The sequence below is a fragment of the Ovis aries genome, chromosome 2 (assembly GCF_016772045.2).
Source record: "Ovis aries strain OAR_USU_Benz2616 breed Rambouillet chromosome 2, ARS-UI_Ramb_v3.0, whole genome shotgun sequence".
Taxonomy (NCBI): domain Eukaryota; kingdom Metazoa; phylum Chordata; class Mammalia; order Artiodactyla; family Bovidae; genus Ovis; species Ovis aries.
This window is the reverse complement of record NC_056055.1, coordinates 169844852-169869262: the sequence shown is the minus strand read 5'-3', so window position 1 is coordinate 169869262 and position 24411 is coordinate 169844852. Positions and strand designations below refer to the sequence as shown.

At 37.2% G+C, this 24411-nt stretch overlaps 1 protein-coding gene across 1 annotated transcript in view; it reads right to left on the bottom strand.

Moving 5' to 3' along the window:
• LRP1B (LDL receptor related protein 1B) overlaps positions 1-24411 on the bottom strand; it is a 2196232-nt gene that overhangs the window by 399408 nt on the left and 1772413 nt on the right. Inside the window, exons 42-43 of the mRNA XM_060411151.1 lie at positions 24083-24272; positions 17540-17744 (exon numbers count right to left, since the gene is read on the bottom strand). Of these exons, the coding sequence (XP_060267134.1) occupies positions 17540-17744; positions 24083-24272 (395 nt within the window). The remainder of the gene's footprint in view (positions 1-17539; positions 17745-24082; positions 24273-24411) is intronic.

Sequence of the window (24411 nt, the reverse complement as noted above, 5' to 3'; positions counted from 1 at the left end):
TTATACAGTGGAAGTGACAAATAGATTCAAGGGATTAGATCTGATAGACTGAGTGCCTGAAGAACTATGGATGGAGGTCACAGACACTGTATAGGAGGCAAGGATGAAGACAATCTCAAAAAGAAGAAATGCAAAAAGGCAAAATGGTAGTCTGAGGAGGCCTTACAAATAGCTGAGAAAAGAAGAGAAGTGAAAGGCAAAGGAAAAAAGGCAAGATATATGCATTTGAATGCAGAGTTCCAAAAAAATAGCAAGGAGAGATAAGAAAGCCTTCCTCAGTGATCAATGCAAAGCAATAGAGGAAAACAACAGAATGGGAAAGACTAGCGATCTCTTCAAGAAAATTAGAGATACCAAGGCAACTTTTCATGCAAAACTGAGCACAAAAAAGTCAGAAATGGTATGGACCTAACAGAAGCAGGAGACATTCAGAACAGGTGGCAAAGAAAACACAGAACCACACAAAAAAGATATGCATGACCCAAATAATCACGATACTGTGATCACACACCTAGAGCCAGAAATCCTGCAATGCAAAGTCAAGTGGGCCTTAGGAAGCATCACTATGAACAAAGCTAGTGGAGGTGATGGAATTCCAGTTGAGCTATTTCAAATCCTAAAAAAATGATGCTATGAAAGTGTTGTACTCAACATGCTACCAAATTTGGGAAACTCAGCACTGGCCACAGGACTGGAAAAGGTCAGTTTTCATTCCAATCCCAAAGAAAGGCAATGCCAAAGAAGGCTCAAACTACAGCACAAATGCACTCATCTCACACACTAGTAAAGTAATGCTCAAAATTCTCCAAGCCAGGCTTCAGCAATACGTGAACCGTGAACTTCCTGATGTTCAAGCTGGTTTTAGAAAAGGCAGAGGAACCAGAAATCAACTTGCCAACATCAGTTGGATCATCGAAAAAGCAAGAAAGTTACAAAAAAAAAACAAAAACAAAAACAAAAACATCTATTTCTGCTTTATTGACTATGCCAAAGCCTTTCACTGTGTGGATGACAACAAACTATGGAAAATTCATCAAAAGATGGGAATACCAGAACATCTGACCTGCCTCTTGAGAAACCTATATGCAGGCCAAGAAGCAACAGTTAGAATTGGACATGGAACAACAGACTGGTTCCAAATAGGAAAAGGAGTACATCAAGGCTATATATTGTCACCCTGCTTATTTAACTTCTATGCAGAGTACATCACGAGAAACACTAGGCTGGAAGAAACACAAGCTGGAATCAAGAATGCTAGGAGAAATATCAATAACCTCAGATATGCAGATGACATCACCCTTATGGCAGAAAGTGAAGAGGAACTAAAAAGCCTCTTGATGAAAGTGAAAGAGGAGAGTTGGCTTAAAGCTCAACATTCCAAACACTAAGATCATGTCATCTGGTCTCATCACTTCATGGCAAATAGATGGGGAAACAGTGGAAATAGTGTCAAAATTTATTTTTTGGGGGCTCCAAAATCACTGCAGATAGTGACTGTAGCCATGAAATTAAAAGACACTTACTCCTTGGCAGGAAAGTTATGACCAACCTAGATAGCACATTAAAAGGCAGAGATATTACTTTGCCAACAAACGTTCATCTAGTCAAGGCTATGATTTTTCCAGTGGTCATGTATGGATGTGAAAGTTGGAATGTGAAGAAAGCTGAGCACTGTAGAATTGATGCTTTTGAACTGTGGTGTTGGAGAAGACTCTTGAGAGTACCTTGGACTGCAAGGAGATCCAATCAATCCATCTTAAAGGAGATCAGTCCTGGCTGTTCATTGGAAGTAGTAATGCTGAAGCTGAAACTCCAATACTTTGGCTACTTCATGCAAAGAGTTGACTCATTGGAAAAGACTCTGATGCTGGGGGCGATTGGGGACAGGAGGAGAAGGGGACGACAGAGGATGAGATGGCTGGATGGCATCACCAACTTGATGGACATGAGTTTGAGTGAACTCCAGGAGGTGGTTATAGACAGGGAGGCCTGATATGCTGGGATTCATGGGGTCACAAAGAGGCAGACATGACTGAGCGACTGAACTAAACTGAGACATCATATTAAAAAGCAGAGACATTACTTTGTCAATAAAGTTCCATCTAGTCAAAGCTATGGTTTTTCCAGTAACCATGTATGGTTGTGTTAGTTGGACTAGAAAAATGCTGACCACCAAGGAACTGGTGCTTTTGACCTATGGTGTGGGAAAAGACTCTTGAGAGTCCCTAGACTCAAGGAGATCCAACTGTTCCATCCTAAAGGAAATCACTCCTGAATATTCATTGGTAGGACTGATGCTGAAGCTGAAACACCAATCCTTTGGCCACCTTATGTGAAGAACTGACTCGTTTGGAAAAACCCTGATGCTGGGAAAGATTGAGAGCCTGAGTAGAAGGGTACGACATAGGATGAGATGGTTGGGTGGCATCACTGATTCAGTGGACATGAGTTGAGCAAACTACTGGAGTTGGAGTTGGACAGGGAGGCCTGGTGTCCTGTAGTTGCAAAGAGTCGGACACGATTGAGTGGCTGAACTGACTGAACTGAGAGAGTGCTCAAAAATTTAATCAGGAATTCAGAAAAGAGTAAAATATATGTAATTTAACTCAGAATTTCCTGAACTTAAATATAAAAATTTAAATCTCTTATTTTTTCCCATAGCTACTAATTTATTTCACCAAATAAAATATGTTTGGAACTTTATTATATGCTTGTCCTTCTGTTCTCTTAACAAGGATAATATGGAAGAATTATGCTCATTTATATGTATAGATTGCTTCCCCAATGGCTTAGCAGGTGAAGAATCCTCCTAAGATGCTGGAGACATATGAGTCACAAGAAATGCAATTCATTCCAGTATATTTGCCTAGAAAATTCCATTGACAGAGCAGTCTTGCGGGCTACAGTCCATGGGGTCATAAAGAGTTGGACAATACTCAGCACATGGCACCATGCCACCACACACAAATAGATATGTAAAATATAGATATGGATAAACACATGCATATGTGTGTATGCAGGGTGGCTTTCCTTAGCTATCTGTTCTTTTCATCTTCGTATTTAAATTTTTACAACGAGGAAGGTGGGAGAGGTGGCTGCTTTCCAAAATTCTTTCTAATGCCTAACAAATTGAAAGCTTCCAAGAAATACTCAATCAATCCATCATTATCAGTATCACATGCTGAAGGGACACCAGTTATTTTCTGGGTAAATGCACTAGTTGCCCTGGATACTGACCATTATTCTCCTCTCTTCTTAGAGAATCCAGCTCCAGTAATACATTCATTTGCACAACTAACCAAGCTGAACATCACTGAAATGCATGTGGATTTAAATCAAAGGGAGTATATTAAAAAATGAACACCCTTAACCTTACTGCAATAACATTCTTACCTTACCAAACAGGCATATCAGTTGTACAGATTCTAGAAAATTACTCTGGATGGTTGAGCCTTTCAAAATTGATAAGTTTTGATTTTCATCTATTTTTTAAAGTTGTTTACTTTCTCATTTAATTCAGAGAAACATTTTTATAATTTTTCTTTCAGTTTATTCATCCACTTCCTCATTGGTTCAGGAAATATTTGTTGAATACAGCAATGTACCAGACTTCAGGCTACTTACTTTTGGAGATTCAAAGATCTCCAAACAAATTCTAATCTTCAGATGCTAGTAATCCTATAGAAGAGGCAATGAGGCAATTATGATTTATTGTAATTGCTGTAATTTATGCTCATATAAATGCATATGTGTGTAGTGACAATCATTACACAATTATTGATTTTGTTTATTTTTAAATTTTTATTATTCAAGGGGAATTTTATAAGATTTAACATTTGTTGACTATTGTCAGGTAACAAGAAAGAAAGAAAGATAAAAAGAAAGAAAAATAGTTCTAAGTTGTGTCCAACTCTTGCAATCCCATGAACTGTAGCCTGTCAGGCTCCTCTGTCCATAGAATTCTGCTACCAAGAATACTGGAGTGGGTTGCCATTTCCTTCTCTAGGTTGCATACAATAAAAAGTAGCCCTTCAAAAATATATCCTATGAGGCATAAACTATTTGTCTTATTTTACAGAAAAAAACTCAGGCACAAAAAGTATAAGATGCCCCAAATTTATTAAACATAATCAATGGTAAAGTCATAAAATGTTAAAGTTGGAAGAAAATTTTGAACTTAGCTCATTTACATAATGAGCTGAGATTGAAAAAGACACACTCGGTGGAGATCACACAACTCTTTGTAATCAGAGCTAGGAATCAAACAATTAAACATCAATTTCAGATTTTTTTTTCACTCCCTTCTTATTCTCATTTGGCCAACTGTATTTGGCAATGTCATATCATCATATGCACTTTGCTGTATTCACTCAGTGATAATGTGAACACATTGTAGACTTAGAGTTGATAAAATTTAGACAACAGAATCCATCGTCTTTATTTTCACAGCCTTTGTGTCTCACGTGGAGGCCAGGGTTTCAGTGTCTTTGTGTGTTCAGTCACTCAGTCATGTCTGACTCTTTGTGACCCCATGGATTATAGTCTGCTAGTCTCCTCTGTCCATGGAATTCTGCAGGTAAGAATACTGGAGTGGGTTGCCATTTCCTACTCCAGCGGATACTCCTGACCCAGAGATTAAACCTGTGTCTCTTGAGTCTCCTGAATTGACAAGTGAATTCTTTACCACCTGTGAAGCCCTTCAGTGTCTTTGGGTTCTAGTAAATCATGTCACACCATGTGTGCTTAAATAAATCTTATCTCATTTAAAGCCACTGTCAATACATAGATAAACATTTTGCTGTTTTTGAGACTTGTAGAGAATAGCTTATATTAATATATTTTAAAATATTTTATAAAACAATATATATATATAAGGCATATCCTTTTCTCTATTCTGAATTTCTAAAAAGCTGTAAGCATACTGACTTCTGCTTCTGGCAAGATGAAGGAGACATTTTCTTGATTACCCTCACTAAATACAACTAAAAAGCTGGAAAGCATATATAAAACAAATGTAAGAAGACTGAAATTAGAGAAGGTAACTCAGCTGTGGATGTTGGGACCAAAGAGCAACATGGCGGTGAGTTCCCCGGGTTTTACTTTTGTTTCATACACCTCAGACTTGGAACTGAATAAATGGCAACCCAGGAATGCCAAAATGAACAAAAAGGAAAAACAAAAACCTGGAAAGATTTTTGAAGCCAAAAGGACAGGAAAGATTCTAACTTGTAAGGCAGAAATCTTTTAGACAGTAATTGCTCTACTCTAGGCAAATACCCGGAGAAGGCAATGGCAACCCACTCTAGTACTCTTGCCTGGAAAATTCCATGGACAGAGGAGCCTGGTAGGTCGCTAAGGGTCCATGGGGTCGCTAAGAGTTGGACAGAACTGAGGGACTTCACTTTCACTTTTCACTTTCATGCATTGGAGAAGGAAATGGCAACCCATTCCAGTGTTATTCTTGCCTGGAGAATCCCAGGGATGGGGGAGCCTGGTGGGCTTCTGTCTATGGGGTCGCACAGAGTCGGACATGACTGAAGTGACTTAGCAGCAGCAGCAGCAGGCAAACACCACATAGAAACAAACAGTTATACAGACTGTGACCCATCCAAACCCACAGCAGCGAAGGCCTAGTGGGAAGCTGGACTCCCACCCATAGTAATGGTGTACCCTCTCCCTCCCCTCCGTAGTGATGTCAAAGGAAGCACAGTGGAGAATCAGAATTTTCACAGTCATCCAGTGATAATGCGGCCACCTCCACAGTGGTGACAGTGGAGACCCAATGAGGAGCTGGAGCTCATATGCCCATCCTGCCTAGGTGTCTACAAAGGCTACATGAGGAACTTAGGCTTTGACTTCCACAAAGCAAGAGCCCTTACTTTCCTCTGCCAGAGTGACATCAGAGAAAGCCAGTTAAGGCAAAAGTCTTAAACAAGATGCAGAATTTCACATAATAAAACAACAATAAAAATTCCAGGTTCAGTTTTCATCAAAGCACAAATCAGGAAAATATTAAAACATCTAGTGTGAACTTGCAAAACCTGTTTTTCACTTCCTACATACTCGCCCATGAAACAGCTACATTTTATGTCATCATTTTTAATACATGTATACGATTCTATTGTGTTCTTTTTTTCTTTTTTCTCTAGTTTTTTTTGGATTTATATTTAATCACTTACCATTCTTTATTATTATTATTATTATTATTATTATTATTATTATTTACCTTACAATATTGTATTGGTTTTGCCACACATCAACATGAATCTGCCACAGATGTACGTGTGTTCCCAATCTCGAACCCCCCTTCCACCTCCCCTGCCACACCATCCCTCCAGGTCATCCCAATGCACCAGCCCCAAGTATCCTGCACCCTGCATCGAACCTAGACTGGTGATTCGTTTCTTACATGATATTGTCTTTTTAAATATTAAAATGTTGTTGAGATTGTAATTTGAGTAACTATTAATACTCAGGGACACGTGAAGCATATTAAAGATAGTACTGGTGTAATAACCTGCATATTGAACGGCGTCACTTGAATTCAAAGACACATCAAAGGCAAGAAACATCTGAGTTTTTAGAATCCCTACAGGATTTGATAGTCAACAGACTCATTTGTAATATACTTGATTGCATGCTTATTATATACTAATAGCAGATGACAGATATAGCCATTTCCTTATATTCCATTGGCTCACCTGTTAGAATTCAACTCCACAGAATGCTTTCACTAATAAACACAAACTCTCCTTCTTGACTATGGTTCATTTAGCTGTTGATAGGCCCAGCACCCCATGTGTTTGAGACATTAGAGTTGAGAGGTCGCTTGCTGTCAGGAGATTTCTCTTCATGTCGCACTTAAAACAATTTGTCATCTTAGTGGTGCAGGATAGGGGCAGTCACAATCCATGTAAACTGAAGGATGGCTGCAAATGCATTACCAGTTTTGAAAATCATACCACCCAAGGCAATGCAGCTCCAAAGTGTTTGAGTATCTAGTATAACACCCCTGATATGAGCCTGCCTTCACAGCTGTCACATTCATGATGGCTCTTCACTAGTGAAGAGATCTTGATCACTTCCTCGTGTGTTCTCTGACTTTTGCAAATTTAAATATTGAAATATGTCCTATTTTTATTGTGAATTACTTTAGATTTATTTATATTTACTTATACTTAGATATTAATTTGGGCTTCTCTGGTAGCTCAGCTAGTAAAGAATCCACCTGCAATGCAGGAAACCACAGTTTGATTCCTGCGCCTGGAAGATCGACTGAAGAAGGGATAGGCTGCCCACTCCAGTATTCTTGGGTTTCTCTGGTGGCTCAGACTGTAAAGAATCTGCCTGCAATGCGGGAGACCTGGGTTCGATCCCTGGGTTGGGAAGATCCCCTGGAGGAGGACATGGCAACCCACTCCAGTATTCTTGCCTGGAGAAACCAGTGGACAGAGGAGCCTGGCTGGCTATAGTCCACGGGGCTGCAAAGAGTCAGACATAATTGAGTGACTAAGCACAGCATCGATCTTAATTTGGCTTTTAAATAGTTATCTACCTATATATATATAGTACAAAATTTTCACTTCATAATAGATAGGAATGGGAATGCTATAGAACATTTGTTTTTAATGAAAAAACAAAAACAAAAACAAAAACAGGTGGTGGGGGGTGGGCACCACATTGGAGGACTTCCCTGGCTGTCCTGCGGTTAAGACTCTGAACTTCCACTGCAGTCCCATTCCTGGCCCCCTGGTCAGGGAACTAAGATATCTCATGACACACAGCTCAGCCAAAAAAATTTAAAAAGTGAAAAAAAATAATAAAATAATAAAAGGCCATTGACTCTAATAAAGAGTTGGGAATTATGACTGGCATTCAATATTGGACAGAAGAGTGTTAGATACCAATGTAGTTTTTTGGGGCATCAGTTTCCTAATCTGTGGAATAATACTGGATTATTCCAGGTAATGGTGGAAAAAATTTCCAGTTTACTGAAACTTTTAGTGACTGTTTATCCTGATATTGATTTTTAAGTCAAACATTAAAATTGTTAAATTGAAATGTTTTACATTTAAAAAAATATTGAAAATGCAATGCCTTTTCTTTGGTGACAGATGGCTTTGACTTAGCTAAATAATTTAAACTTAGCATGTTGTCAGAAAACTCACTTTTCTGGGCATCAAAACCTACTGCTTAAGTTTCACAGTTCAGCATAAAACTATATTATCAAAACAAGTGGATAGGATAGGCATTTATAGACTTGGTAGAAGATATAGATAGATAATAGATTCATTAGATAGATAATAGGTAGATATATTTATTGATTGATTCATTTATGGTATGAAATAACTGATTCTATAAGGAAAACTAAAGAATTTGGTGCCATAAAAACAGGACATCAAATATTCTTGTGCTTGATCTTACTTTTAATTGACTAATTTTAAAAAATCAAACAAACACCTGCTTTCCCTGTGTCAGAGGAAAAACTCCTTTTCCTTTCCAGTCAAAAAAGTTTGTTATCAGAGTGTGTTTATCTAGAAGATAGATTATCCTGTGTTCTTCTCAGTCTAAGGATAGGTCTTAGGACTTAGTATTTCTGCCCGGGAATATACTCTAAATAAACAAACAAACAAAAACTCTAGACAAACTTTCTAAAAGAATGTCAAAAGTAAGAAACATCAGCAATTGCAATTTCTAGGAACATAAACAACATCTCTTCTGGAAGGGTTTATGTCATTCAGGTACAGCTGCCTTCCAAGATATGATTAACACTTACGGGGTAGCACCAGGGAGAAAAGTTATAATCAAGCTGTCTTAGCCCCTGTCAACATTAGTTATTGTTTTATCTACTGGAGCAGCAGATATAGAATAGAAATAAAAATGAAATAGAATGATTTTATGATATTTTCCCCCTAATAACAACAGTATTCAATTGTGTATTGCTAAATAGAGAATGCTCCCCTCAATAAAATTTGCAGGTAGGACCACCATACATGTTAACATGCTTTTAAAATTCAAAGAAAATATCCAATTATTATATTTTTATCAGTATAGGTCACATTTAAACTGTGTGTACTTGTATTTTCTTAGACTTCACTCCAAAATAAAAGAGGAAATTAAAATATAACTTGATTTTGAATTTGTATAGCTAAATGAATTTGTTTAGCTAAATATAATCACATAAATATAACAAAAAAGTAAAATGTATTTTAAAAAACATAGTTTTTCCAATTTCTCTTTTGATGTTTGAAAGGCTCTCTTTCCTTAATCTACTGATTAGTAATGAGATCTATATATTCCTATAATAAATTCAGTTCAGTTCAGTTCATTTCAGTCACTCAGTCGTGCCCGAGTCTTTGTGACCCCGTGAATCGCAGCACTCCCATTCATCACCAACTCCCGGAGTTCACTCAAACTCATGTCCATCAAGTTGGTGATGCCATCCAGCCATCTCATTCTCTGTCATCTCCTTCTCTTCCTGTCCACAATCCCTCCGAGCATCAGGGTCTTTTCCAATGAGTCATCTCTTCTCATGAGGTGGCCAAAGTACTGGAGTTTCAGCTTCAACATCACTCCTTCCAATGAACACCCAGGACTGATCTCCTTTAGAATGCACTGGTTGGATCTCCTTGCAGTCGAAGGGACTGTCAAGAGTCTTCTCCAACAGCACAGTTCAAAAGCATCAATTCTTTGGTGCTCAGCTTTCTTCACAGTCCAACACTCACATTCATACATAACCACTGGAAAAACTATAGCCTTGACTAGACGGACCTTTGTTGGCAAAGTAATGTCTCTGCTTTTCAATATGCTATCTAGGTTGGTCATAACTTTCCTTCCAAAGAGTAAGCGTCTTCTAATTTCATGGCTGCAATCACCATCTGCAGTGATTTTGGAGCCCCCCAAAAATAAATTCTGACACTGTTTCCACTGCTTCCCCATCTATTTGCCATGAAGTGATTAGACTAGATGCCATGATCTTTGTTTTCTGAATGTTGAGCTTTAAGCCAACTTTTTCACTCTCCTCTTTCACTTTCATCAAGAGACTTTTTAGTTCCTCTTCACTTTCTGCCATAAGGGTGGTGTCATCTGCATATCTGAGGTTATTGATATTTCTCCTGGCATTCTTGATTCCAGCTTGTGCTTCCTCCAGTCCAGCGTTTCTCATGATGTACTCTACATATAAGTTAAATAAGCAGGGTGACAATATACAGCCTTGACGTACTCCTTTTCCTATTTGCAACCAGTCTGTTTTTCCATATCCAATTCTAACTGTTGCTTCCTGGCCTGCATATAGGTTTCTCAAGAGGCAGGTCAACTTTTGAATAATTATTCATCTTTTGAATAATTTTCCACAGTTTATTGTGATCCACACAGTCAAAGGCTTTGGCATAGTCAATAAAGCAGAAATAGATGTTTTTCTGGAACTCTCTTGCTTTTTCAAAGATCCAACTGATGTTGGCAAGTTGATCTCTGGTTCCTGTGCCTTTTCTAAAACCAGCTTGAACATCTTTTTAAAACCAGCTTGAACATCAGGAAGTGCACAGTTCACATATTGCTGAAGCCTGGCTTGGAGAATTTTTAGCATTACTTTACTAGCCTGTGAGATGAGTGCAATTGTGTGGTAGTTTGACCATTCTTTGGCATTGCCTTTCTTTGGGATTGGAATGAAAACTGACCTTTTCCAGTTCTGTGGCAACTGCTGAGTTTTCCAAATCTGCTGGCATATTGAGTACAGAACTTTCACAGTATCATCTTCCAGGATTTGAAATAGCTCAACTGGAATTCCATCACCTTTATTAGCTTTGTTCCTAGTGATGCTTCTTAAGGCCCACTTGACTTCCCATTCCAGGATGTCTGGCTCTAGGTGACTGATCACACCATCATGATTATCTGGGTTGTGAAGCTCTCTTTTGTACAGTTCTTCTGTGTATTCTTGCCTCCTCTTCTTAATACCTTCTGCTTCTGTGAGGTCCATACCATTTCTGTCCTTTATCGAACTCATCTTTGCATGAAATATTCCCTTGGAATCTCTAATTTTCTTGAAGAGATCACTAGTCTTTCCCATTCTGTTGTTTTCCTCTATTTCTTTACATTGATCACTGAGGAAGGCTTTCTTATCTCTCCTTACTATTCTTTGGAACTCTGCATTCAGATGCTTATATCCTTCCTTTTCTCCTTTGCTTTTCACTTCTCTTCTTTTCATAGCTATTTGTAAGGGCTTCTCAGACAGCCATATTACTTTTTTGCATTTCTTTTACTTGAGGATGATCTTGATCCCTGTCTCTTGTACAATGTCACAAACCTCAGTCCATAGTTCATCAGGCACTCTATCTATCAGATCTAGGCCCTTAAATCTATTTCTCACTTCCACTATATAGTCATAAGGGATTTTATTTAGATCATACCTGAATTGTCTAGGGGTTTTCCCCATTTTCTTCAATTTAAGTCTAAATTTGGCAATAAGGAGTTCATGATCTGAGCCACAGTCAGCTCCTGGTCTTGTTTTTGCTGCCTGTATAGAGCTTCTCCATTTTTGGTTGCAAAGAATATACTCAATCTGATTTTGGTGTTGACCATCTGGTGATGTCCATGTGTAGAGTCTTCTCTTGTGCTGTTGTAAAAGGGTGTTTGCTATGACTAGTGTGTTCTTTTGGCAAAACTCTATTAGCCTCTGCCCTGCTTTATTCCATGCTCCAAGCTCAAATTTGCCTGTTATTCCAGGTGTTTCTTGGCTTCCTACTTTTGCATTCCAGTCCCCCATTATGAAAAGGACATCTTTTTTGGTGTTAATTCTAAAAGGTCTCATAGGTCTTCATAAAACCGTTCAACTTCAGCTTCTTCAGCTTTACTGGTTGGGGCATAGGCTTGGATTACCATGATATTGAATGGTTTGCCTTGGAAACGAACAGAGATCATTCTGTCATTTTTGAGATTGCATCCAAGTACTGCATTTCGGACTCTTTTGTTGACCATGATGGCTACTCCATTTCTTCTGAGGGATTCCTGCCCACAGTAGTAGATATAATGGTCATCTGAGTTAAATTCACCCATTCCAGTTCATTTTAGTTCACTGATTCCTAGAATGTCAACGTTCACCCTTGTCATCTCGTTTGACCACTTCCAATTTGCCTTGATTCATGGACCTGACATTCCAGGTTCCTATGCAATATTGCTCTTTACAGCATCGGACCTTGCTTCTATCACCAGTCCCATCCAAAACTGGGTGTTGATTTTGCTTTGGCTCCATCCCTTCATTCTTTCTGGAGTTATTTCTCCACTGATCTCCAGTAGCATATTGGGCACCTACCGACCCAGGGAGTTCCCCAGGGAAGTATCCTATCATTTTGCGTTTTCATACTGCTCATAATAAATTAAGTGACTGTAAATAGCTTATAAGTATTTTTTTCGAATACCTACAAACTCTTGGATTGGATTCTCTGGTGGCTCAGAAGGTAAGGAATCTTCCTGCAATGGGGGAGACCTGGGTTCGATCCCTGGGTCGGGAAAGTGCCCTGGAGAAGGAAATGGCAACCCACTCCAGTTTTCTTGCCTGGAAAATCTCATGAATGGAGGAGCCTGGTAGGCTACACAATCCAAGGGTTTCAAAGAGTCAGAGAGAATTGAGTGACTTCACTACAAACACTTAAGCCCATGGCACACCATACTAAAAAAATAAATAAATAAATAAATCCTTGATAAGAGTAAAGCTACACAGACTGTTCCATTCTAAAGAATGTAGAAGAGCATTTAAAGGTTTTAAGATGTAATGCAGGAATTAAGCCTATCAGACTATGTTTAAAGCATAGCTTAAAAAAGTGCATGACCACAGTTGATTCAAGAGATGACAGGCTCTTTAAATATATTGTGGGACAGCAATGGCACTGTACTGAGTTTGTAGACTCAAAACGCCCAGATATACAATCATCTTTCCAAACTTTATCAATTAACTTAATAGACAGCTTGCTTCCTTTTCATTAAAAAAGATGTACTCTCAAATATTTCAAGTTGTAATGTGCAGGTTTATTCCACTCTGTCAACTCCCCTGGGGATATTTGATCTCTGTTTCGGTAACTGCTCTCCACTCACTTCTGTGTCATTCAGAGCTAAAAAATACACGACTATGGGAGGAAATGTTTCCTTATGAAATGATTGTTTCTCTGGTCACTTCTTTATATTACATTGTCTCAGCACAATTTGGCTTCATAAACTGAACAATGTTTAAATATTTCTTCTTACGTTTCTTGGCATAGTCTTTCATAGACTATTTTTACCTCCTATATTTTCTACTTCCTAAACATCACATTTTTAACTCTATGATTTTACATTATCACACATTTTTGCAATGCCTTCTATAATGCATTCCAAAATGTAAAAATGAAATCCATTATGTTGGTTGTATGCATGCATGCTAAGATGCTTCAGTTGTATCCAACTCTGTGCAACCTGATGGACTGTAGCCCACCAAGCTCCTCTGCCCATGGGATTTCCTAGGCAACAATATTGGAGTGAGTTGTCATGTCCTCCTCCAAGGGAACTTTCTGACACAGGGATCGATGGGACCCGAGTCTCTTATGCTGCCTACTTGGTAGATGGATCCTTTACCACCAGCGCCACCTGGGAAGCCCCATTATGTGAATTATCTGATCCACTTTAAAAATATATAGTGTATGTATATTGTTATTGTTGAATCACTAACACATGTCTGACTGCTTCTGAAATCCCATGGACTGTAGCCCATGGCATTTTTCTGTCCATGGCATTTTTCAGGCAAGAATACTGGAGTGGGTTGCCATTTCCTTCTCCAGAGGATCCTCCTGACTCAGGGATTGAACCCAGGTTTCCTGGCAGATTGTTTATCACTGACCCATCAGTGAATATATATATATATATATATTACAATAGTATTGTTGCCTGAGGGTAGTGATATAGGAATGAAGAACAGACATAGTAGGAAAAACACACAAACATGCACAAAAGTGCCTGGCACAGAGAGATGAACTGAACAAGATTAGAATGAGTGAACTAGTCACATGCACATTTTTCAAATAAGGAACTCTTAGCTTCTGTGAGGATTTAAAAAGAAATCTGCTACTAAAAAACACTCTTTGATTTCTAAGACTTCAACTCAAATGGAGAGGCACAAATCAAATCAATAATTGATATTGTTCATACTTTTGTACACATAATAATATAAAACTGAGGAGTGAATGGATAAGGTATTAGACAAACTGGTCTACTTGTTCAACAGTTATCAGATGAAAGCAGAATTTTTAAAGCTTCTGGGACTTCTAAAATATTATAGCATATGTGAAGAATTTTATTTCAGAATAAGTTATAATTTTTTTCTTCCTTAGGAAATATCCCTTTTTAACATCTTGAAACATAAAGCAGGTTACATATTTATACTTTTCTAAAGACAGTAGGAGATGGCCCAGATCCTTAGTTATACTCTCAGTCTCAAAATTCTATGGTTATATTTGTAATAAATTACATAAACAGCTGAGTGGTCACAAAGATAGGCAAACGTGTAGTAAGTATTCAGAGATTTAGGTCAATTTAGAAATGCAATTCAGGAACAAATAACAAATTCTAGTTGTAAAATCATGATTAAAATATAAGAAACAGTGGATATCACAAAGAATATATGTTAGTGATGGATTAGTGGTAAACTCAAGGTAACCATGATGAACTCTGGATAGAATCTGGATAACCAGCAAAATAGTTAGATGCATGTAAGAAGGTAATAAACTTTGAAATAGTTTTTTCCCCCAATTTTCAGGCCCAACCAGGAATTCTCATGGTTAATATTATTTCTTGAAGAGGTAAAGGAAAAGGATTATGTAATTCTAGGTTTGAGACAAAATGGATCAATGCCTTGTGGAGGAATAAACCCGTATCCTTTAATGGTCTCTTCTGAATATTTTCATCTTTATGGACAGAAATCTTGTTGTCAAGATTTACTGAAATATAATTTATATATAACATTATAAAAGTTTTAAGTATAGAACATAATGATTTATGTATACACTGTCAAATGGTTACTATAATAAAGTTAGTTAATATATCTACCACCTCACATAATTAAAATTTTTGTTGTTGTTGGTAAAAGCTTTAAAATATACTCTCTTAGCAACTTCAATGGCAACCCACTCCAGTATTCTTGCCTTGAGAATCCACTGGATGAAGGAGCCTGGTGGGCTACAATCCATGCTGTTGCAGAGAGTCGGACATGACTAAGTGAGTTAACTTTCTTTTTCTTCTTTTCTTAGCAACTTATATAATACAAATAAATATATAGTACATTATTTTTTACTACAGCCAGCCAGAGACTATTCTGGTTTGGACAGAGATGAGAAATGGAAAGCTGGAATCATAACTATGCATATGCATATTTTTTAACGGCCAAAAAACTCTTTGAATTAGATTAGAACTATTTGATTGCTGGACCAGCTAGAGTAGCTATAATTGCCATACATAATAAGAGACTGTGGAGGGGAAAAGACCAGATATATAAAAAATAATTGAAAGGAGACTAAAAGTTATGATGAGGTGTTATAGAATTATTTTCTGTATTGGGCAATAATAGAAAATTATACCATATTCAGGATAATAATTCACCTATCTTTTCAAAAGCATTAACCCATTAAGTTCATTTAGAATTTCTTTGGTGTATTCTGAGACAAACTTTTATATTATATTCTCATAATAAACCTGAGAATTAGGAATAAAATTTACATATCAGAAAAAATAAAATTTATAAAGACTAAGTAAATATGCCTAAGGACACGCAACCTTTAGTTGGAAAAGGCAGACCAAGCATTTAAGCATAGAATTCTTCGATTCTTTGTTCAGAATTATTGCCTTTTGGCATCACCAACACTACGGACATGAGTTTGAGCAACTGCAGGAGTTGGTGAAGGAAGCCTAGCATGCTGCAGTTCATGGGGTCGCAAAAAGTTGGACACGACCGAGTGACTGAACTGAACTGATTGCCTTTAGCACAGACTGAACTCATCAGGTTTTAGCTGATAATTTCAGTGTTCCTTAAGCATTCAACTGTCCTATATCTCTGCTACTCTAACGAAGTCCCAATACTAGAACTTAAATCAATGCACTTCTTCCTTCAAGAGACTTACACACCTATACATGCACATACACACACATCTATTTATATACTCATAGGCTATATATGTATGTTATGTGTGAAGTGAAGTAAAGTGAAGTGAAGTCGGTCAGTCGTGTCCGACTCTGCGACCACATGAACTGTAGCCTACCAGGATCCTCTGTCCGTGGGATTTTCCAGGCAAGAGTACTGGAGTGGGCTGCCATTTCCTTCTCCAGGGGATCTTCCCAACCCAGGGATCGAACCCCGGCTCTCCCGCATTGTAGGCAGACGCTTTACCATCTGAGCCACCAGGGAAGTCATTATATGTGCATATATATAAATTTAGTTAGTTGTCCTCAGATAAATATCTATATTTGTCTATATAATTGATGCATATATATTTAATATATATGTATATGGTATAGATCTATATGTATTATATAATATATAGATATATATGTACAGATATATTTTCAATTGAATTAAACAGCATACTTACTGGTACAGATTAGGTGTTAGCAAATACGGCCTGTTGTTTGGTTGCCTATTTTATAAATAAAGTTTTATTGAAATACTGTTCCAGCTATTTGTTTACATATTCACTGTAAGGCACTGTAGTTGTGATAAGAGGCAATATGCTCCATGAGGCTCCAAATATTTACTATCTGGCCTTTCAAGGAAAAGCAAAGAGCCTCAGGATCATTTTGTCATTCAAGCATGAATTGGTGCATGGTGCAGGGGTGCTGTGGTACAGCACCCAGCATTCCTCCAGGTATAATCACTCAGATCTTACACTTCTGAACTCATGTTTTCAGTTGCCAAGGGCTACTGTCTTCATAATATAAGGTAATGGTGCTGAACTTTTACCATCCTACATGCTCTAAATATCTTCTGCAAATGTTCTCCAGTGGCAACATAAAGACTCTCCCATTAATATTTACATGGATTTCAGAAAAAGTGACTGAGAATGAGCCTGACTGACTGTGAACAGAATTCCATTCTTCTCTCTTCAAAACTTCTGAGGTTGGTTTGAGGGCTCAAATACAAAGGATAATTTCATTATTTTGCAATGTTCTTTTATCCTAGGACAACTAACCAATTTCATTTCATAATTTAAAAATTGTAAATGACAATGAAGTTTATACAAATCACTCTAATAATAACAGTTCAATTAATAACTATAAGAAAATCAGTTATTATTTCTCCAGAAGAAATTTTACTAGTTGGACTGTCTCTGTGGTAGTGAATGCACTTAAAATTTTCAAATATCATCAACAGTTTCACTTTTCATTGAATAGATTATCCAGTTTGGTTGGTTTGAATAATTAGCCATTTTAAAATCTCTTAACATGCATACTTTAACAAGTATAAAGCATATATATTTCAGATGTATCATTTTCAAATCTATAATCAGGAAATTCTCAGTTAACTTACATGTCTCTGGGATCCATCATATTCACATCTTTCAATTTTTCCTAGGCTGCCATCTGAGAAATACAGCTTCTCTGCACGGTGATCAATGGTGAGTCCATTTGGAGTGAGTATGTCTGTACTGACCACCACTTGAGCATTTTTCCCAGTAAGAGTTGATCTCATGATACTTGGATGCTGTTCATTCCAGTTGGTCCAAAACATTAAACTAATTAAAATGAAAATTGTGATAATAGGTTAATTTTTTATTAATAGTTAACAATATTAGAAAAAACATGGCAATGTCAAACTATTTAAAATAAAGCAAAATTGTCTCATAGTTTCTGACCCTTGAGGAAGTCTTATAATAAGGAGAGATATGTATATTTGCATATTTTTCCAGTTTATTAAATGACTTAGAAACTATTTCTGAAAAATATTTGTCTCTCAAAGAGCAATTTAATTAAATTGAATCAGTTGGATACACAGTAAAGATTTATTTGAATCAAAGAAAAATAGTTAGCTTAAATTTCCTAGGAACTGCAAATATACTCTGATTTATTATTATCATGTTTCAGGAAATCTTGTGTTGTAATTTTGGATATCGTTCTTAACCTAGCAATATTTCTTTTCTTCAGTTGGTAAAAATAAAAATATCTCTCTCTTTCTAGATTTTCTTTATTTAAAATATGTATTTATTGGCTGGGCTGGGTCTTCATTGCTGCATAGCCTTTTTCTCTAGTTGTGGTGAGTGGGGGGCTACTCTCTAGCTGTACTCCATGGGCTTCGTACTTTGGTGGCTTGTCTGGTTATGGACACTGACTTTAGAGCACCTGGGCCTCCGTGGTTCAGCACATGGCTCAATAGTTGTGGCTCAGGCTCTAAAGCACAGGCTCAGTAGTTGTGGCACACAGGCTTGGTTGCTTAGCAGAAATCCCAGACCAGGGACTGAACCTGTGTCTCCTGCATTGGCAGGTAGATTCTTTACCACTGAGCCACCAGGGTAGCCCTAGGTTTTTCTTTTTCTTTTTCTTTTTTTTTAATTTTGCATTCCTCTCTGTACATGTTTTAGAAAAACACAATTACTAAACTCCTGTATTTCTTTAATGTCTTTTTTCCCCCTCCTCTGTCAGTGTGATTTTTCTGTATATTATAATGCTGTTACGATGGGGTCGCACAGAGTTGGACATGACTGAAGTGACTTAGCAGCAGCAGCAGCAGCAGAATTACAGGGGTTACTCTCAGTCCTTAAAGGTAAGATCTGTTACTTACAGTCTTAACAGAATATTTTAAATCAGTATTTGTCAAAGTATTCTCTGAGGAAGGCCAAGGATTCTGTTAGCACTTAAAGGTTACCAAAAGAGCAGAGAGGCTGTAGGGTGCTAGTCTCCAAGGCCTATTTTTATTTAACCAGATCTTCTTTCTCCCCCTTTAAGACTATCCCTAAGACTTTATTTGAAGATCAGTTTTTGGACTGAAGGAAGCAGTCAAGAATGGAAGGCATCAGGAAGAGAAGGAAAGAGAGGAAAGAAGGAAGGGAGGGAGGAAGGAAGGAAGGGAGGGTGGGGGAGAAGCCAGGAAGAAAATGAGGAAGGCAGAAAGGAAGATGGGAAGGAGAGAGACTTATAGGCAGGCCACTTTACATTTTTAGAAGGCATGTTTAATAAATATTTACAAAGAAAAGCTATTTGAAAATATTTCATATTTATAAAAAGATAGCATATATCATCCCTATTTATAGTCATGTAAAGACAAGGTAATAGTCAAATTAATTATTCAACATGTAGTTTTTGAGTATTATGCCAAAACTTATTATTAGACAATATACAACTTTACAAAAAGAAAAACTTTTCTTCTTTGTTTTCTGAATGTTGAGTTTTAAGCCAACTTTTTAACTCTCCTCTTTCACTTTCATCAAGAGGCTTTTTAGTTCCTCTTCACTTTCTGCCATAAGGGTGGTGTCATCTGCATATCTGAGGTTATTGATATTTCTCCCGGAAATCTTGATTCCAGCTTGTGCTTCCTCCAGCCCAGTGTTTCTCGTGATGTACTCTGCATATAAGTTAAATAAGCAGGGTGACAATACACAGCCTTGATGTACTCCTTTTCCTATTTGGAACCAGTCTGTTGTTTTATGTCCAGTTCTAACTGTTGCTTCGTGACCTGCATACAGATGTCTCAGGAGACAGGCGAGGTGGTCTGATATTCCCATCTCTTTAAGAATTTTCCACAATTTGTTATGGTCCTCACAGTCAAAGGCTTTGGCATGGTCAATAAAGCAGAAGTAGATGCTTTTCTGGAACTCTCTTGCTTTTTTGATGATTCAAATGATGTTGGCAATTTGATCTCTGGTTCCTCTGCCTTTTCTAAATCCAGCTTGAACATCTGGAAGTTCATGGTTCACGTATTGTTGAAGCCTGGCATGGAGAATTTTGAGCATGACTTTACAAGCATGTGAGATGAGTACAACTGTGCAATAATTTGAACATTTTTTGGCATTTCCATTCTTTGGGATTGGAATGAAAGCTGACTTTTTCTAGGCCTGTGGCCACTGCTGAGTTCTCCAAATTTGCTGGCATAGTGAGTGCAGCACTTTCACAGCATCATCTTTTAGGTTTTGAAATAGCTCAACTGGAATTCCATCACCTCCACTAGCTTTGTTCGTAGTGATTTTTCCTAAGGTCCACCTGACTTAACATTCCAGCATGTCCGGCTCTAGGTGAGTGATCACATCATTGCGATTATCTGGGTCAGGAAGATCTTTTTTTGTATAGTTCTTCTGTATATTTTTGCATGCTTTTCTTAATACCTTCTGCTTCTCTTAGGTCCATACGATCTCTGTCCTTTACTGTGCCCATCTTTGCATGAAATGTTCCCTTGGTATTTCTAATTTTCTTGGAGAGATCTCTAGCCTTTCCCATTCTATTGTTTTCCTCTATTTCTTTACATTGATCACTGAGGAAGGCTTTTTTTTTTTTTTTCTCTCTCTCTCTCTCCTTGCTATTCTTTGGAACTCTGCATTCAAATGGGCATATTTTGCTTTTTCTCTCTTTATTTTCACTTCCCTTTTCACACCTATTTGTAAGGCCTCCTCAGACAAGCATTTTGCCTTTTTGCAATTCTTCTTCTTGGGATGGTCTTAATCCCTTCCTCCTGTACAATGTCAGGGACCTCCATCTACAGTTCTTCAGGCACTCTGTCTATCAGATCTAATCCCTTGAATCTATTTGTCACTTCCACTGTATAATGGTAAGGGATTTGATTTAGGTCATACCTGAATGGTCTAGTGCTTTTCACTACTTTCTTCAATTTAAGTCTGAATTGGCAATAAAGTGATTATGATTTGAGCCACTGTCAGCTCCTGGTCTTGTTTTTGCTGACTGTATATAGCTTCTGCATCTCTGCTGCAACGAATATAATCAATCTGATTTTGGTGTTGACTACCTGGTGATGGTCATGTGTAGAGTCTTGTCTTGTGTTGTTGGAAGAGGGTGTTTGCTATGACCAGTGTATTTTCTTGGCAAAACTCTATTAGCCTTTGCCCTGCTTCATTTTTTACCCCAAGCCCAAATTTGCCTGTTACTCCAGGTAATACTTGACTTTCTACTTTTGCATTCCAGTCCCCTATAATAAATAGGACATCTTTTCGGCTGTTCTAGAAGGTCTTGTAGGTCTTCATAGAACCATTCAACTTCAGCTTCTTCAGCATTAGTGGTTGGGTCATAGACTTGGATTACTGTGATATTGAGTGGTTTACCTTGGAAACAAAGATTGTTCTGTCATTTTTGAGATTGCATCCAAGTACTGCATTTCAGATGTTTTTGTTGACTATGATGGCTACTCCATTTCTTCTAAGCAATTCTTGCCCACAGCAGTACATGTAATGATCTTCTGAGTTAAATTCACCATTCCAGTCCATTTTAGTTCACCAATTCATTAGTTCATAAAACTAAGATCATGGCATCTTGTCCCATCACTTCATGTCAAATCAGTGGGGGAAAAGTGGAAACAGTGACAGACTTTATTTTAGGGGGCTCTAAAATCACTGCAGATGGTGACTGCAGCCATGAAATTAGAAGACCATTACTTCTCAGAAGAAAAGCTATGATCAACCTAGATAGCATGTTCAAAAGCAGAGACATTACTTTGCCAACAAAGGTCCATCTAGTCAAGGCTATGGTTTTCCAGTAGTCATGTATGGATTGTGAGAGTTGGACTATAAAGAAAGCTGAGTGCCTAAGAATTGATGCTTTTGAACTGTGTTGTTGGAGAAGACTCTTGAGAGTCCTTGGACTGCAAGGAGATCCAACTATTCTATCCTAAAGGAAATCAGTCCTGAATATTCATGGGAAGGACTGGTGCTGAAGCTGAAACTCCAATACTTTGGTCATCTGATGCGAAGAACTGACTCATTGGAAAAGACTCTGATGGTGGGAAAGACTGAAGGCAGGAGGGGAAGGGGACGACAGAGGATGAAATGGTTGGATGGCATCACCGACTCAATGGGCATGTTTGAGTAAACTCCGGGAGTTGGTGATGGACAGGTAGGCCTGACGTGCTACAGTCCAGGGGGTCGCAAATCGTTGGACACAACTGAGCAACTGAACTGAATTGAACTTCTTCTTTCTATCTAATCTAAAAAATAACTGCCACAAATTAAGGAAAACTGGGACATCTATGCTTTTTAATAAAATACTTCAAAGCATTTTAATCTCTTCTATGGAACATTAAAGTATTGTTGCTGTTGTTGTTGTTCATTTGCTCAGTCGTGTGAGTCTTAAATGTGAAAATAGTTTGTGCTATGAATCAGTAAATTTAAAAAAATGACATTCCACTTTCTTAAATCATGGAATACTTTTAACCATATCCTATGACTTCTAAAATAAAAAAAAATAGTTTAAAAGTTATGCAAATAATATGAGATATTAAACACACAAACAATTTATTTTCAATAATTTTATAGATTGTGAGCTTTAAAATTATAGATATTCCAAGGAATTATTACTCCTTTAATTTCACCTTTCATTTCAAAGATGAGAAAAAAGAGGCCAGAGATCTTGAGCACTATAGTTATTGAGTCAAGCTTTGAATACAAGTAATCCTTCATCTAGAAATTTATTTGATTTTAAGATTTCTATTAATCAACAGACATATAAAAGTGATTCATAGATGTCATTAACATGCTTAATGATAAATATTTTTATACTTTAAACATTAATTACATATAATTTTCCAATTAAAATATTTTGGTGTGTTTAATTATAATTTTCACTTTAATGCAGGAGGAAAGTATAATTTTAGCCTCTTTTAGAAGTAATTATTGGGCAAAGTATTTATCACTTAAAGTTAATCATATATAATATCGTCAGCGATCTCCCTCATGTTTGTTTGAAAATTATCTTATAGATTCCTTTGATAAACTTTTGGGTAATTATTATTGTCCTAAGAGTCTTCTGGTGGACTCTTAGGATCAATGTAGCTATCTCAGCAGCAAACTGTATAGTGATATGGCGGTGGTATAAGCAGAACCAGCTTTGCCTACATATCTGAAAGCCTGTATCCATCTCAGCTAAGTAACCAAACCTATGTAACCTCATCTTCACCTGCATCTCTCAACCTTTAGAGTTTTAATTTTCAAGTTAAGTATGTTTAACTAAGTAAGTCAATTCTTATCTCTAGTTCTATAAGATAGTAATTCATATAGTCTTTTCATCTCTTAGGTGATCAAGGCCTGTGTTTATCAGTCATTGTTTTTTATTCTTTCATTTTTATTCAACACACCTGAAATGTTTTCTATTTCTGCTCAGTGAAACCAGATTGATGCCTGTGCCTTTGTTTCATTTAAGAATAAAAAGTTTTTCTAGTAGTTAGCAAATATTCCTATCATATTGTAAAAGAGTACAACTCTATAGAAATATTTGTATTCTACTTAACCTAACTTTGTTCTTCAGTTTTCATATAATTCTTTCTTAATAGCATTGTCCAAAACATGATTTCTTTCTTATTTTATTTTTTATACATTTTATATTATAGCCTGAGCAATTTTTCTTGCTATGAATTCTTCATAAGTATTATAAATGCTTGCACAATGTATCATTGAGCAACGATGGCCCACTTGACGATTGTCAGGCATCTAATGTTGAAAATAAAGCTGCACACTAAGGTCTATTATTATTTCCTCTGATTTCAATTGGAGTGATCTCCAGTTGTTAAAGTTACTTAATATAATTATAGCAACACCTTTTAGGTGTTAATGGTTTTTAATAGTCTTTTTTCTTTTTCAAATTTATCATTTCAATCAGTGATGCATTAATGTCTTTTTCATATACTTATTCCATCACAGTATAGTCTCTATTTTCCCTTTCATCCTTTAATTTTGCTTTTCCTGAACCTCTCATGGAAATGATGCCTGGCCTTTAAAGAGTCCAGGTTTCAATCATTCACATTTCCAATGCTCTCATAAACAATAATTTTATGAATTGTGAAAAGAAAACTTCAGAGGGAACATTCATTTTTAAAGCTAATTATGAGGCTTTGGCTTATATTGAAGAAATAGAAATTTCTTACTTTTGGCATTCATCTAGGGCTAACACATGAGGATGGTCATCTTCTGACATGGCAATGACTGCTTCCCTGTCAAATGCTCCTGGTCGAGTCTGGTCCACTGTGTGCCTGGTGATGGATGAGGTAGTCGAGCTGGTCCAGTACAGGGTGTCCCAGGCTCGGTGATAGGCAAGGCCCTCAACAGAACCCACATCTGATGGGAGAAAAGAAAAGAATAAATTTACATTTTTGTCTGCAAAAATTTTGGCTTCTGAACAGAAAAAAGCATTTATAATACACACTATGCTTGTGTGTGTGTGTGTGTGTGTGTGTGTGTGTGTGTTGTGTGTGTG